General features: G+C 46.4%; 1 protein-coding gene across 1 annotated transcript in view; it reads left to right on the plus strand.

Moving 5' to 3' along the window:
* dhx32a (DEAH (Asp-Glu-Ala-His) box polypeptide 32a) overlaps positions 1–15,335 on the plus strand; it is a 35,260-nt gene that overhangs the window by 11,767 nt on the left and 8,158 nt on the right. The window contains exons 6-10 of the mRNA XM_071394674.1: positions 208–462; positions 632–725; positions 3,072–3,221; positions 12,558–12,749; positions 14,025–14,165. Coding sequence (XP_071250775.1) covers positions 208–462; positions 632–725; positions 3,072–3,221; positions 12,558–12,749; positions 14,025–14,165 — 832 coding nt within the window. The remainder of the gene's footprint in view (positions 1–207; positions 463–631; positions 726–3,071; positions 3,222–12,557; positions 12,750–14,024; positions 14,166–15,335) is intronic.

A 15,335-nucleotide genomic window follows, 5' to 3' on the forward strand; every position in this document is an offset into this window, starting at 1 on the left:
ACGTTGAACCATCCAGCCTGGGGTGTAAAGGTCAAGTGGTAGACACTATTATCCTCAGAGCGGTACAGTGAGTCAATACAGTTTTTTAGACATGTGATCCCTGCGGGAATTGAACCCATGACCTTGGGGCGTTGCTAACCAGTAGCCACACGGGACTAGTCGTATGATGCTGTCAACATTTCTCACGCTGTGTTTACCCTCCTACAGGAGGTTGTCTGTGCCCGTGCTATCCTCCAGAGAGAAGGTACCAGACTGGGGGCAGACCTGGGGGAGCTGGTGCCCGTGGTCTGGTGCCCTGGGCAGGGTCGGGCACCCTCTCTCCTGGGGGAGGGGATGGGGAGTAGGGGAACAGCTACGACCAGGAGCCGGAGGGTTTTCCTCTCCACAAGCCAGGGAGAGGACATGTTCTGGGCTGTGGACTCTGTTAACTTTGTCGTCGACGCAGGAGTCGAGAAAAGATATGTGAGTTTAATCCCCATAAAACAAGCATCGCATGTTAGTTTATAAATGTATGCCAAGGCTATGACCATAGATATCCTATTAAATTAGTTAATTAATGACATTATTAAATAGTTATAATTTGTCGTTCTATGGTTAACCTGTCCTTTTAAACATGTATTATTTCAACCAGGTGTATAATCCCAGGATAAGGGCCAACTCTGAGGTACTACGACCCATCAGCAGATGCCAGGCAGACGTCAGGAAGCAGCTGACTGGACCGACAGGTACTGACATCAGGAAACAGATGACTGGACCGACAGGTACTGATATCAGGAAACAGCTGACTGGACCGACAGGTACTGACATCAGGAAGCAGCTGACTGGACCGACAGGTACTGACGACGGGAAGCAGCTGACTGGACCGACAGGTACTGATATCAGGAAACAGATGACTGGACCGACAGGTACTGATATCAGGAAACAGCTGACTGGACCGACAGGTACTGACATCAGGAAGCAGCTGACTGGACCGACAGGTACTGACGACGGGAAGCAGCTGACTGGACCGACAGGTACTGATGTCAGGAAACAGCTGACTGGACCGACAGGTACAGACATCAGGAAGCATCTGACTGGACCGACAGGTACTGATGTCAGGAAGCAGCTGACTGGACCGACAGGTACTGACGTCGGGAAGCAGCTGACTGGACCGACAGGTACTGACGTCGGGAAGCAGCTGACTGGACCGACAGGTACTGACGCCGGGAAGCAGCTGACTGGACCGACAGGTACTGACGTCGGGAAGCAGCTGACTGGACCGACAGGTACTGACATCAGGAAGCAGCTGACTGGACCGACAGGTACTGACATCAGGAAGCAGCTGACTGGACCGACAGGTACTGACACCAGGAAGCAGCTGACTGGACCGACAGGTACTGACATCAGGAAGCAGCTGACTGGACCGACAGGTACTGACATCAGGAAACAGCTGACTGGACCGACAGGTACTGACATCAGGAAGCATCTGACTGGACCGACAGGTACTGACGTCGGGAAGCAGCTGACTGGACCGACAGGTACTGACGTCGGGAAGCAGCTGACTGGACCGACAGGTACTGACGTCGGGAAGCAGCTGACTGGACCGACAGGTACTGACATCAGGAAGCAGCTGACTGGACCGACAGGTACTGACATCAGGAAGCAGCTGACTGGACCGACAGGTACTGACACCAGGAAGCAGCTGACTGGACCGACAGGTACTGACATCAGGAAGCAGCTGACTGGACCGACAGGTACTGACATCAGGAAACAGCTGACTGGACCGACAGGTACAGACATCAGGAAGCATCTGACTGGACCGACAGGTACTGATGTCGGGAAGCAGCTGACTGGACCGACAGGTACTGACGTCGGGAAGCAGCTGACTGGACCGACAGGTACTGACGCCGGGAAGCAGCTGACTGGACCGACAGGTACTGACGCCGGGAAGCAGCTGACTGGACCGACAGGTACTGACGCCGGGAAGCAGCTGACTGGACCGACAGGTACTGACATCAGGAAGCAGCTGACTGGACCGACAGGTACTGACACCAGGAAGCAGCTGACTGGACCGACAGGTACTGACATCAGGAAGCAGCTGACTGGACCGACAGGTACTGACATCAGGAAACAGCTGACTGGACCGACAGGTACTGACATCAGGAAGCAGCTGACTGGACCGACAGGTACTGACATCAGGAAGCAGCTGACTGGACCGACAGGTACTGACACCGGGAAGCAGCTGACTGGACCGACAGGTACTGACATCGGGAAGCATCTGACTGGACCGACAGGTACTGACGTCAGGAAGCAGCTGACTGGACCGACAGGTACTGACATCAGGAAGCAGCTGACTGGACCGACAGGTACTGACATCAGGAAGCAGCTGACTGGACCGACAGGTACTGACATCAGGAAGCAGCTGACTGGACCGACAGGTACTGATATCAGGAAGCAGCTGACTGGACCGACAGGTACTGACGTCGGGAAGCACCCCCGTTTTTGCTTATTTGAGCTGTTCTTGCCATAATATGGACTTGGTCTTTTACCAAATAGGGCTATCTTCTGTTTACCACCCCTACCTTGTCACAACACAACTGATTGGCTCAAACGCATTAAGAAGGAAAGAAATTCCACAAATTAACTTTTAACAAGGCACACATGTTAATTGAAATGCCTTCCAGGTGACTACCTCATGAAGCTAGTTGAGAGAATGCCAAGAGTGTGCAAAGCTGTCATCAAGGCAAAGGGTGGCTACTTTGAAGAATCTCAAATAAACATAAAATATATTTGTATTTTTTTGGTTAGTACGTGATTCCATATGTAGTGATTATGATATCACTGGATATCATAAGGTGAATGCACCAATTTGTAGGTCGCTCTGGATAAGAGCGTCTGCTAAATGACTTAAATGTAAAATGTAAATGTAAATGTGTTATTTCATAGTTTTTATGTGTCCGCTATTATTATACACTGTAAAAAACAATAAAGAAAAACCCTTGAATGAGTAGGTGTGTCCAAACCTTTGACTGGTAGTGTGTGTGTTTGATTGATTGATTTTGCAGGTAATAACGTTGTCTGTGTTTGTCCAGGGAAGTGTTTCTGCCTTTACCCTGAGGAAAGAGTTCTCCCTGTAGAGACATCCCCTCAGATCCTGGACACCAACCTCACCTCTACCATCCTCTTCCTCAAGAGGATGGAGATCGCAGGGCTGGGACACTGTGACTTCATCACCAGACCAGGTCAGCCTACCAGACAGACATTCCACATGGTACTATAGTAGGACAGTGGTTCTCATCCTGGGGTACTAGGACCCCTAGGGCTACATGGCCTGTCCACCGGGGGTACATGGCCTGTCCACCGGGGGTACATGGCCTGTCCACCGGGGGTACTTGGCCTGTCCACCGGGGGTACTTGGCCTGTCCACCGGGGGTACTTGGCCTGTCCACCGGGGGTACTTGGCCTGTCCACCGGGGGTACTTGGCCTGTCCACCGGGGGTACTTGGCCTGTCCACCGGGGGTACTTGGCCTGTCCACCGGGGGTACTTGGCCTGTCCACCGGGGGTACTTGGCCTGTCCACCGGGGGTACTTGGCCTGTCCACCGGGGGTACTTGGCCTGTCCACCGGGGGTACTTGGGAAGACTCATGAGACCATAGGCTTACGTGAGAGGGTACTTCAGGGCTACTCCGGGCAGAGCAAAATGTACTTGGTGGTACAGTAACCAAAAAAGGAATTGAACCAAACTACCAATCACACACAATCAATCAATCAATCAAATGTATCTATAAAGCCCTTTTTTTACATCAGCAGATGTCACCAACTGCTTATACAGAAACCCAGCCTGAACCCCAAACAGAAAGCAAAGCAGATGTAGAAGCATGACTAGAAACCCTGGTTGTATCTGACTAGAAACCCTGGTTGTATCTGACTAGAAACCCTGGTTGTATCTGACTAGAAACCCTGGTTGTACCCTGGTTGTATCTGACTAGAAACCCTGGTTGTATCTGACTAGAAACCCTGGTTGTATCTGACTAGAAACCCTGGTTGTATCTGACTAGAAACCCTGGTTGTACCCTGGTTGTTTCTGACTAGAAACCCTGGTTGTACCCTGGTTGTATCTGACTAGAAACCCTGGTTGTATCTGACTAGAAACCCTGGTTGTATCTGACTAGAAACCCTGGTTGTATCTGGGTCTTGTCTGCAGTGTATTCCCAGGTTATTAGACTCTGGTCGGGAGGTGAGTCTGACCACAGAGATCCTAATGAAATGTGTTATAATATGTAATTCTATGGATCTGACCCTGTGTAATCTGTGCTGTAACTAGAGATGCAGAATTCCAGCAACTTCCCCCAAATTCTCAGGTTTTCCAGAAGATCTAGAAGGAATAAGCAGGAAATCTGGAATCATCCAACCAGGAATTCTGGGAAACCTGGGCATTTTGGGGAAGTTAGCAGAGTTTTGCAACTATAGCTGGAACTGTAGAGTGGTGCAGTGTACAGGATGGGTTTTTGTCCTGGTTAGAGGCCTGATGGAGGGCTGTATGCCGTGCTCTGTCCTGTTAAGAGGAAGTCAGCCGTGCTTTAGTAGAGCTGACAGTGGCCTGCCAGGGACCATTGTCTGAGAGCCTCGACCCACCCGGCTGCCCCTGCATGGGAAGAGCTGAGGACAGTGACAATCTGCAGCCCAAACGGCTCCCTATTCCCTATATAGTGCCCTACTTTGGTCAAAAAGTAGTGCCCTACTCTGGTCAAAAGGTAGCGCCCTACTCTGGTCAAAAGGTAGCGCCCTACTCTGGTCAAAGGGTAGCGCCCTACTCTGGTCAAAAGGGTAGCGCCCTACTCTGGTCAAAAGGGTAGTACCCTATTCTGGTCAAAAGGTAGTGCCCTACTCTGGTCAAAAGGTAGCGCCCTACTCTGGTCAAAAGGTAGAGCCTTACTCTGGTCAAAGGGTAGTGCCCTACTCTGGTCAAAAGGGTAGTGCCCTACTCTGGTCAAAACGGTAGCGCCCTACTCTGGTCAAAGGGTAGTGCCCTACTCTGGTCAAAAGGTAGAGCCTTACTCTGGTCAAAAAGTAGTGCCCTACTATGGTCAAAAGGTAGCGCCCTACTCTGGTCAAAAAGTAGTGCCCTACTCTGGTCAAAAGGTAGCGCCCTACTCTGGTCAAAAGGTAGTGCCCTACTCTGGTCAAAAGGGTAGCGCCCTACTCTGGTCAAAAGGGTAGCGCCCTACTCTGGTCAAAAGGTAGCGCCCTACTCTGGTCAAAAGGTAGCGCCCTACTCTGGTCAAAAGGTAGCGCCCTACTCTGGTCAAAAGGTAGCGCCCTACTCTGGTCAAAAGGGTAGTGCCCTACTCTGGTCAAAAGGGTAGTGCCCTATTCTGGTCAAAAGGTAGCGCCCTACTCTGGTCAAAAGGTAGCGCCCTACTCTGGTCAAAAGGTAGCGCCCTACTCTGGTCAAAAGGTAGCGCACTACTCTGGTCAAAAGGTAGCGCCCTACTCTGGTCAAAAGGTAGCGCCCTACTCTGGTCAAAAGGGTAGCGCCCTACTCTGGTCAAAAGGTAGCGCCCTACTCTGGTCAAAAGGTAGCGCCCTACTCTGGTCAAAAGGTAGCGCCCTACTCTGGTCAAAAGGTAGTGCCCTACTCTGGTCAAAAGGGTAGTGCCCTACTCTGGTCAAAAGGTAGCGCCCTACTCTGGTCAAAAGGTAGCGCCCTACTCTGGTCAAAAGGTAGCGCCCTACTCTGGTCAAAAGGGTAGTGCCCTACTCTGGTCAAAAGGTAGTGCCCTACTCTGGTCAAAAGGTAGTGCCCTACTCTGGTCAAAAGGTAGTGCCCTACTCTGGTCAAAAGGTTAGTGCCCTACTCTGGTCAAAAGGTAGCGCCCTACTCTGGTCAAAAGGTAGTGCCCTACTCTGGTCAAAAGGTAGTGCCCTACTCTGGTCAAAAGGGTAGTGCCCTACTCTGGTCAAAAGGTAGCGCCCTACTCTGGTCAAAAGGTAGCGCCCTACTCTGGTCAAAAGGGTAGTGCCCTACTCTGGTCAAAAGGTAGTGCCCTACTCTGGTCAAAAGGTAGCGCCCTACTCTGGTCAAAAGGTAGCGCCCTACTCTGGTCAAAAGGTAGCGCCCTACTCTGGTCAAAAGGTAGCGCCCTACTCTGGTCAAAAGGTAGCGCCCTACTCTGGTCAAAAAGTAGCGCCCTACTCTGGTCAAAAGGTAGCGCCCTACTCTGGTCAAAAGTGTAGTGCCCTACTCTGGTCAAAAGGTAGTGCCCTACTCTGGTCAAAAGGTAGTGCCCTACTCTGGTCAAAAGGGTAGTGCCCTACTCTGGTCAAAAGGTAGCGCCCTACTCTGGTCAAAAGGTAGAGCCTTACTCTGGTCAAAGGGTAGTGCCCTACTCTGGTCAAAAGGTAGCGCCCTACTCTGGTCAAAAGGTAGAGCCTTACTCTGGTCAAAGGGTAGTGCCCTACTCTGGTCAAAAGGGTAGTGCCCTACTCTGGTCAAAAGGGTAGTGCCCTATTCTGGTCAAAAGGGTAGTGCCCTACTCTGGTCAAAAGGTAGCGCCCTACTCTGGTCAAAAGGTAGCGCCCTACTCTGGTCAAAGGGTAGTGCCCTACTCTGGTCAAAAGGTAGTGCCCTACTCTGGTCAAAAGGGTAGCGCCCTACTCTGGTCAAAGGGGTAGTGCCCTACTCTGGTCAAAGGGTAGTGCCCTACTCTGGTCAAAGGGTAGTGCCCTACTCTGGTCAAAAGGGTAGTGCCCTACTCTGGTCAAAAGGTAGCGCCCTACTCTGGTCAAAAGGTAGTGCCCTACTCTGGTCAAAGGGTAGCGCCCTACTCTGGTCAAAAGGTAGCGCCCTACTCTGGTCAAAAGGTAGCGCCCTACTCTGGTCAAAAGGTAGCGCCCTACTCTGGTCAAAAGGTAGTGCCCTACTCTGGTCAAAAGGTAGTGCCCTACTCTGGTCAAAAGGTAGAGCCCTACTCTGGTCAAAAGGGTAGTGCCCTACTCTGGTCAAAAGGGTAGCGCCCTACTCTGGTCAAAAGGGTAGGGCCCTACTCTGGTCAAAAGGGTAGCGCCCTACTCTGGTCAAGAGGTAGAGCCCTACTCTGGTCAAAAGGTAGCGCCCTACTCTGGTCAAAAGGTAGAGCCCTACTCTGGTCAAAAGGTAGCGCCCTACTCTGGTCAAAAGGTAGGGCCCTACTCTGGTCAAAAGGGTAGCGCCCTACTCTGGTCAAAAGGTAGCGCCCTACTCTGGTCAAAAGGGTAGCGCCCTACTCTGGTCAAAGGGTAGTGCCCTACTCTGGTCAAAGGTAGCGCCCTACTCTGGTCAAAAGGTAGCGCCCTACTCTGGTCAAAAGGTAGTGCCCTACTCTGGTCAAAAGGTAGCGCCCTACTCTGGTCAAAAGGGTAGTGCCCTACTCTGGTCAAAAAGTAGTGCCCTACTCTGGTCAAAAGGTCGCGCCCAACTTTGGTCAAAAGGTAGTGCCCTACTCTGGTCAAAAAGTAGTGCCCTACTCTGGTCAAAAAGTAGTGCCCTACTCTGGTCAAAAAGTAGTGCCCTACTCTGGTCAAAAAGTAGTGCCCTACTCTGGTCAAAAAGTAGTGCCCTACTCTGGTCAAAAAGTAGTGCCCTACTCTGGTCAAAGGGTAAAGCTCTACTCTGGTCAAAAGGTAGAGCCCTACTCTGGTCAAAAGGTAGAGCCCTACTCTGGTCAAAAGGTAGAGCCCTACTCTGGTCAAAAGGGTAGTGCACCATTTGGGACACATCCCACGGTGTAAAGAGGCCAGCTCGTTAATGATTACACCATAACGCGTCTCGTTTCGCCCTCTGACCTCCACCACCACAATGAGGAGGAAGTAGAATACGGTCCTCCATTCTACTGGAACACACTAGGCTATATTCCTGGTTCAACCTTTTTGGAGCTGACACGGAACCCAAACCGGCTGCGCGCGTGCGCCATCGTGCATAAATGTATTTTGTCCCCCCGACACCAAACGAGATCACGACATGCAGGTTAAAATATCAAAACAAACTCTGAACCAATTACATTAATTTGGGGACAGGTCAAAAAGCATTAACCATTTATGGCAATTTAGCTAGCTAGCTTGCACTTGCTAGCTAATTTGTCCTATTTAGCTAGCTTGCACTTGCTAGCTAATTTGTCCTATTTAGCTTAGTAAACATTGAGTTGTTATTTTACCTGAACTGCACAAGGTCCTCTACTCTGACAAATTAATCCACACATAAAACGGTCAACTGAATCGTTTCTAGTCATCTCTCTTCCTTCCAGGCTTTTTCTTCTCTTGACTTTATATTGCGATTGGCAACTTTCATAAATTAGGTGCATTATTGCCACTGTAATGGCAGTCACCCACGTGGGTATAACCAGTGAGGAGATGGCACGCGGATACCTGCTTCTACAAACCAACGAGGAGATGGGAGAGGCAGGACTTTCAGCGCAATCTGCGTCAGAAATAGAACTGATTTCTATTTTAGCCCTTGGCAGCGCAGACGCTCGTGGCGCGCGCGAGCAGCGTGGGTGCAATAATTGAATAACATCGATTTCAAAATGTATTTTGCAACGCTCGCATACGCGTCGCGAGCGGTGTGGTCAGCCTGTTAGGCTCTTTTCAGGAATCGAGTTTCATACTGATTATGTATTCTATGTCTTTTGACGTGTGCCATTTTTATTTTGTAGCTACATGGAGTGACAAGTTAAAACCTCTAACGAGTCACAAACCCGGGTTCCGGGATCCCCCCCATCAAAAAAGCTGACTAGCATAGCCTAGCCTAAAGCGACAGGGATATCATATAATAAAATGTTCATGAAATCACAAGTCCAAGACACCAAATGAAAGATTCACATCTTGTGAATACAGCCATCATTTCTGATTTTTAAAATGTTTTACAGGGAAGACACAATATGTATTTCTATTAGCTAACCACCATAGCAAAAGACACAACTTTTTTCCCACCATTTTTTCCTGCATAGGTAGCTATCACAAATTCGACCAAATAAAGATATAAATAGTCACTAACCAAGAAACAACTTCATCAGATGACAGTCTGATAACATATTTATTGTATAGCATATGTTTTGTTCGAAAAATGTGCATATTTCAGGTATAAATCATAGTTTTACATTGCAGCCACCATCACAACTCTCACCAAAGCAACTAGAATAACTACAGAGAGCAACGTGAATTACCTAAATACTCATCATAAAACATTTATGAAAAATACACAGCGTACAGCAAATGAAAGACAAAGATCTTGTGAATCCAGCCAATATTTCAGATTCTTTAAGTGTTTTACAGCGAAAACACAATTTAGCATTATATTAGCTTACTACAATAGCCAACCACACAGCAGCATTGATTCATGCACGTTAGCGATAGCGAATAAACCAGCAAAAGATATTACATTTTTCACTAACCTTCTCAAAACTTCATCAGATGACAGTCCTATAACATCATATTACACAATACATATATTGTTTGTTCGAAAATGTGCATATTTAGCGGCACAAATCGTGGTTATACAATGAGAATAGTAGCCAAGCTGCCAACAAAATGTCGGGAGAAATCTTGGGAGAGGCACCTAATCTAATCAATAACTAATCATAAACTTGACTAAAAAATACAGGTTGGACAGCAAATGAAAGATACATTAGTTCTTAATGCAACCGCTGTGTTAGATTTTTTAAATTAACGTTACTACGACATACAGCGTGCGTTAAAGCGAGACCGCACCGAAATTAATGGCGGAATAGTAGTTTTACATTTTTCAACAGAACAACGAATTAACATCATAAATAGTTCTTACTTTTTGATGAGCTTCCATCAGAATCTTGTGCAAGTTGTCCTTTGTCCAGAATCATCGTTGCTCGGTTGTAGATTGTCGTCTTCAACTTAGGAATTAGCAGCAAATATTAGCTATGTGGCCCAGACGTGTCCAACTCTTCATAACACAGCACAAAGAAAGCACAAAGAAAATTCCGAAAATCGCAATATACTGATATAAACTGATATACAGTGGGGAGAACAAGTATTTGATACACTGCCGATTTTGCAGGTTTTCCTACTTACAAAGCATGTAGAGGTCTGTAATTTTTATCATAGGTACACTTCAACTGTGAGAGACGGAATCTAAAACAAAAATCCAGAAAATCACATTGTATGATTTTTAAGTAATTAATTTGCATTTTATTGCATGACATAAGTATTTGATCACCTACCAACCAGTAAGAATTCCGGCTCTCACAGACCTGTTAGTTTTTCTTTAAGAAGCCCTCCTGTTCTCCACTCATTACCTGTATTAACTTCACCTGTTTGAACTCGTTACCTGTATAAAAGACACCTGTCCACAAACTCAATCAAACAGACTCCAACCTCTCCACAATGGCCAAGACCAGAGAGCTGTGTAAGGACATCAGGGATAAAATTGTAGACCTGCACAAGGCTGGGATGGGCTACAGGACAATAGGCAAGCAGCTTGGTGAGAAGGCAACAACTGTTGGCGCAATTATTAGAAAATGGTAGAAGTTCAAGATGACGGTCAATCACCCTCGGTCTGGGGCTCCATGCAAGATCTCACCTCGTGGGGCATCAATGATCATGAGGAAGGTGAGGTATCAGCCCAGAACTACACTGCAGGACCTGGTCAATGACCTGAAGAGAGCTGGGACCACAGTCTCAAAGAAAACCATTAGTAACACACTACGCCGTCACGGATTAAAATCCTGCAGCGCACGCAAGGTCCCCCTGCTCAAGCCAGCGCATGTCCAGGCCCGTCTGAAGTTTGCCAATGACCATCTGGATGATCCAGAGGAGGAATGGGAGAAGGTCATGTGGTCTGATGAGACAAAAATAGAGCTTTTTGGTCTAAACTCCACTCGCCGTGTTTGGAGGAAGAAGAAGGATGAGGACAACCAAGAACACCATCCCAACCGTGAAGCATGGAGGTGGAAACATCATTCTTTGGGGATGCTTTTCTGCAAAGGGGACAGGGCGACTTCACCGTATTGAGGGGAGGATGGATGGGGCCATGTATCGCGAGATCTTGGCCAACAACCTCCTTCCCTCAGTAAGAGCATTGAAGATGGGTCGTGGCTGGGTCTTCCAGCATGACAACAACCCGAAACACACAGCCAGGGCAACTAAGGAGTGGCTCCGTAAGAAGCATCTCAAGGTCCTGGAGTGGCCTAGCCAGTCTCCAGACCTGAACCCAATAGAAAATCTTTGGAGGGAGCTGAAAGTCCGTATTGCCCAGCGACAGCCCCGAAACCTGAAGGATCTGGAGAAGGTCTGTATGGAGGAGTGGGCCAAAATCCCTGCTGCAGTGTGTGCAAACCTGGTCAAGAACTACAGGAAACGTATGATCTCTGTAATTGCAAACAAAGGTTTCTGTACCAAATATTAAGGTCTGCTTTTCTGATGTATCAAATACTTATGTCATGCAATAAAATGCAAATTAATTACTTAAAAATCATACAATGTGATTTTCTGGATTTTTGTTTTAGATTCCGTCTCTCACAGTTGAAGTGTACCTATGATAAAAATTACAGACCTCCACATGCTTTGTAAGTAGGAAAACCTGCAAAATCGGCAGTGTATCAAATACTTGTTCTCCCCACTGTAACTCGGTTTAAAATAACTACATTATGATGTTTTTAACACCTATATCGAATAAAATCAGAGCCGGATATATCTAAGGCCTATAACGAGAGCTTTTCAGAATGCCATCATGAGGTCTGTCTTGCGCCATGACGAACGTTGAAAAGAGTGCACCCCCGGTTCCAAGAGCCTTTATATGGCCTCAGATCTGCCTAGCAACACCATTCCAATTCTCACTGCTTACTGACATCTAGGGGAAATCGTATGCAGTGCATGTCGACTCATAGATTACATGCAAATTAATAAACTGACCCTGGAACAGAGTGCCCGATTTCAGATTTCTCACTTCCTGACAGGAAGTTAGCTGCAACTTGAGTTCTGTTTTACTCACAGATATAATTCAAACGGTTTTAGAAACTAGAGAGTGTTTTCTATCCAATAGTAATAATAATATGCATATTGTACGAGCAAGAATTGAGTACGAGGCAGTTTAATTTGGGAACGAATTTTTACAAAGTCGAAATGGCGCCCCCCTATTGACAAGAAGTTTTAAAGTCAGCCCCTCGATCTCTTGAGGAGATCCAGATCTTGTCTTTTATTATCTATTATCTAAGTTGTCTACTTCCTATCCAGATATTATCTCTTATTATCTATTATCTAAGTTGTCTACTTCCTATCCAGATCTTATCTCTTATTATCTATTATCTAAGTTGTCTACTTCCTATCCAGATCTTGTCTTTTATTATCTATTATCTAAGTTGTCTACTTCCTATGCATATCTTATCTCTTATTATCTATTATCTAAGTTGTCTACTTCCTATCCAGATCTTATCTCTTATTATCTATTATCTAAGTTGTCTACTTCCTATCCAGATCTTATCTCTTATTATCTATTATCTAAGTTGTCTACTTCCTATCCAGATCTGGTCTTTTATGATCTATTATCTAAGTTGTCTACTTCCTATCCAGATCCAGAGGGTCTGATGCAGTCGCTAGAGGAGCTGGATTACCTCGCGGCATTGGACGACGATGGGAACCTATCAGAGATCGGGATCATAATCTCTGAGTTGCCATTGGACGCTCAGATGGCCAAGGCTCTGCTGGCGTCCTGTGAGTTTGATTGTGTGAACGAGGTGGTGACCATCGCAGCTATGCTATCAGGTATGTAGTTTCCACTCTTACAACCTTTGGCCCATTTTAGTTAAGATTTGATTTGATTCACTCAGGGTGGATTGCACCAACATGGATTAACTCAAACTGGGTTTAATCAAGGTTTATCTAGTGATGTTGTTGCATTGAACTTTAAACCTCGTTTTCAATAATCATAGTTCAATATAATCCTTCTTCTACACTACATTTAATTTAGAACTCGAACCAAGATCAAATTTAATCTTGTTCCTCCATTGTTTTAAAAACTAATTTAAATTCAGTTTTGGGATTAAATCTAAACTGCCACTGGAGGAGCTTTAGATTAATCAAATATCAGTGTAAATCATTTGTATGTCCTTTATTTTCTTTGTGATTAACAATTTTATCTCCTGTGGTTTATCATGCTCAACTATCCAGCTAAATCATTTGACAGAAAAGTGCAATTAATTTCATCCTCAGCCTGAAGTGAAAAGTCACTTTGCTGGCTAGCCTGCAATGAGCAGTGCTGGTCTGTTTCCATAGAATTACAACATATTGCTATGGTGAATCCATTAGGACACCTGTCACTGATCATAGTTTAGTGATTTAAGCTTAGATTAACTAATCCAGTTTTAAAATTAAGTGGTGTAACACTGATGAATTTTAAACCTAGATTGACTAAATCTAGTTTAGGTCTAATCTAACATGGATTTAAACCATGTTGGTGGAGCACACCCTCCGTGTCTTGTAATGGGGTTAAACCCTCACGCTTATGTTTACATCCATAACGCCTTTATAACCGCTACTGAATATATTACAATATCCATCATAAACAGTCTTAACCATTATGGACAACTTTATCGGCATCTCTGACCTTTTGAATGTATAATCTGCCAGACAGTATAATATGCCAGACAGTATAATCTGCCAGACAGTATAATCTACTATATGGACATAGTCTAGTCTCTGAGCATTTGCATTTGATGCCTAGACGGCTGCTATTTCTCCCACTCAGGCAATGAGCCACAAGGTACTATACGGGGAGAGTAGCTTGGTCAAACAATGCTAACCCTGTTGATATGTCTGTTTTAGCATCATAGCTAACCTTCCTATTGATTCTCTGTCTGTCTGCGTTAGCGCCAATGTTAACCTCTATTGATTCTCTGTCTGCATTAGCGTCAATGCTAACCACCCTATTGATTCTGTCTGTTTTGCGTTAGCACCAATGCTAACCACCCTATTGATTCTGTCTGTTTTGCGTTAGCACCAATGCTAACCACCCTATTGATTCTGTCTGTTTTGCGTTAGCGCCAAGCTGCTTCCTGGAGCCACCTGTTGGTAGGACCCAAGAGGTACAACAGTGTCACAGAAAGTTCCGGCACCCTGAGGGAGACCACTTCACCCTCATCAACATCTACAACGCCTTCAAACACAGCCAGAGAGAGACATGTAAGTTAGTTACTTCAAACACAGCCAGAGAGAGAGAAAGACAGTTGTCCATTGAGCTCAGAAAAGTATCACATTGTGAAATACTTCACTATCCAGTGCCTTGGGAAAGTATTCTGACCCCTTGCCTTTTTCCACGTTTTGTTAGGTTACAACCTTATTCTAAAATGTATTAAATAGTTTCCCCCCCCCTCCTCAATCTACACAAAACACCCCATAATGACAAATTGAAAACAGGTTTTTAGACATTTTTTGCAAATGTATTCAAAATAAAAACAGAAATACCTTATTTCCGTAAGTATTCAGACGCTTTGCTATGAGACTCGAAATTGAGCTCAGATGCATCCTGTTTCCATTGATCATCCTTGAGATGTTTCTACAACTTGGAGTCCACCTGTGGTATATTAAATTAATTGGACATGATTTGGAAAGGAACACGCCTGTGTATATAAGGTTCGACAGTTGACAGTGCATGTCAGAGCAAAAACCAAGCCATGAGGTCGACGGAATTGTCCGTAGAGCTCTGAGACAGGATTGTGTCGAGGCACAGATCTGGGGAAGGTTACCAAAACATGTCTGCAGCATTGAAGGTCCCCAAGAACACAGTGGCCTCCATCATTCTTAAATGGATGAAGTTTGAACCTCCAAGACTCTTCCTAGAGCTGGCCGCCTGGCCAAACTGAGCAGTCAGGGGAGAAGGGCCTTGGTCACTCTCAGAGGGCTCCAGAGTTCCTCTGTGGAGATGGAAGAACCTTCCAGAAGGACAACCATCTCTGCAGCACTCCACCAATCAGGCCTTTATGGTAGAGTGGCCTGACGGAAGCCACTCCTCAGTAAAAGGCACATGAAAGCCTGCTTGGAGTTTGCCAAAAGGCACCTAAAGGACTCTCAGACCATGAGAAACAAGATTATCTGGTCTGATGAAACCCTTGGCACTCAGATGCCCTGAGTGCCAAGCGTCACGTCAGGAGGAAACCTGGCACCATCCCTACGGTGAAGCATTGTGGTGTTAGCATCCTGTTGTGGGAATGTTTTTCAGCGGCAGGGACTGGGAGAGTATTCAGGATCGAGGGAAAGATGAACGGAGCAAAGTACAGGGAGATCCATGATAAAAACCTGATCCAGTGCGCTCAGGACCTCAGACTGGCACACAGCCAAGACAACGCAAGAGTG

This window comes from Salvelinus alpinus, chromosome 3, assembly GCF_045679555.1.
Source record: "Salvelinus alpinus chromosome 3, SLU_Salpinus.1, whole genome shotgun sequence".
In the NCBI taxonomy this organism is placed as follows: Eukaryota; Metazoa; Chordata; class Actinopteri; order Salmoniformes; family Salmonidae; genus Salvelinus; species Salvelinus alpinus.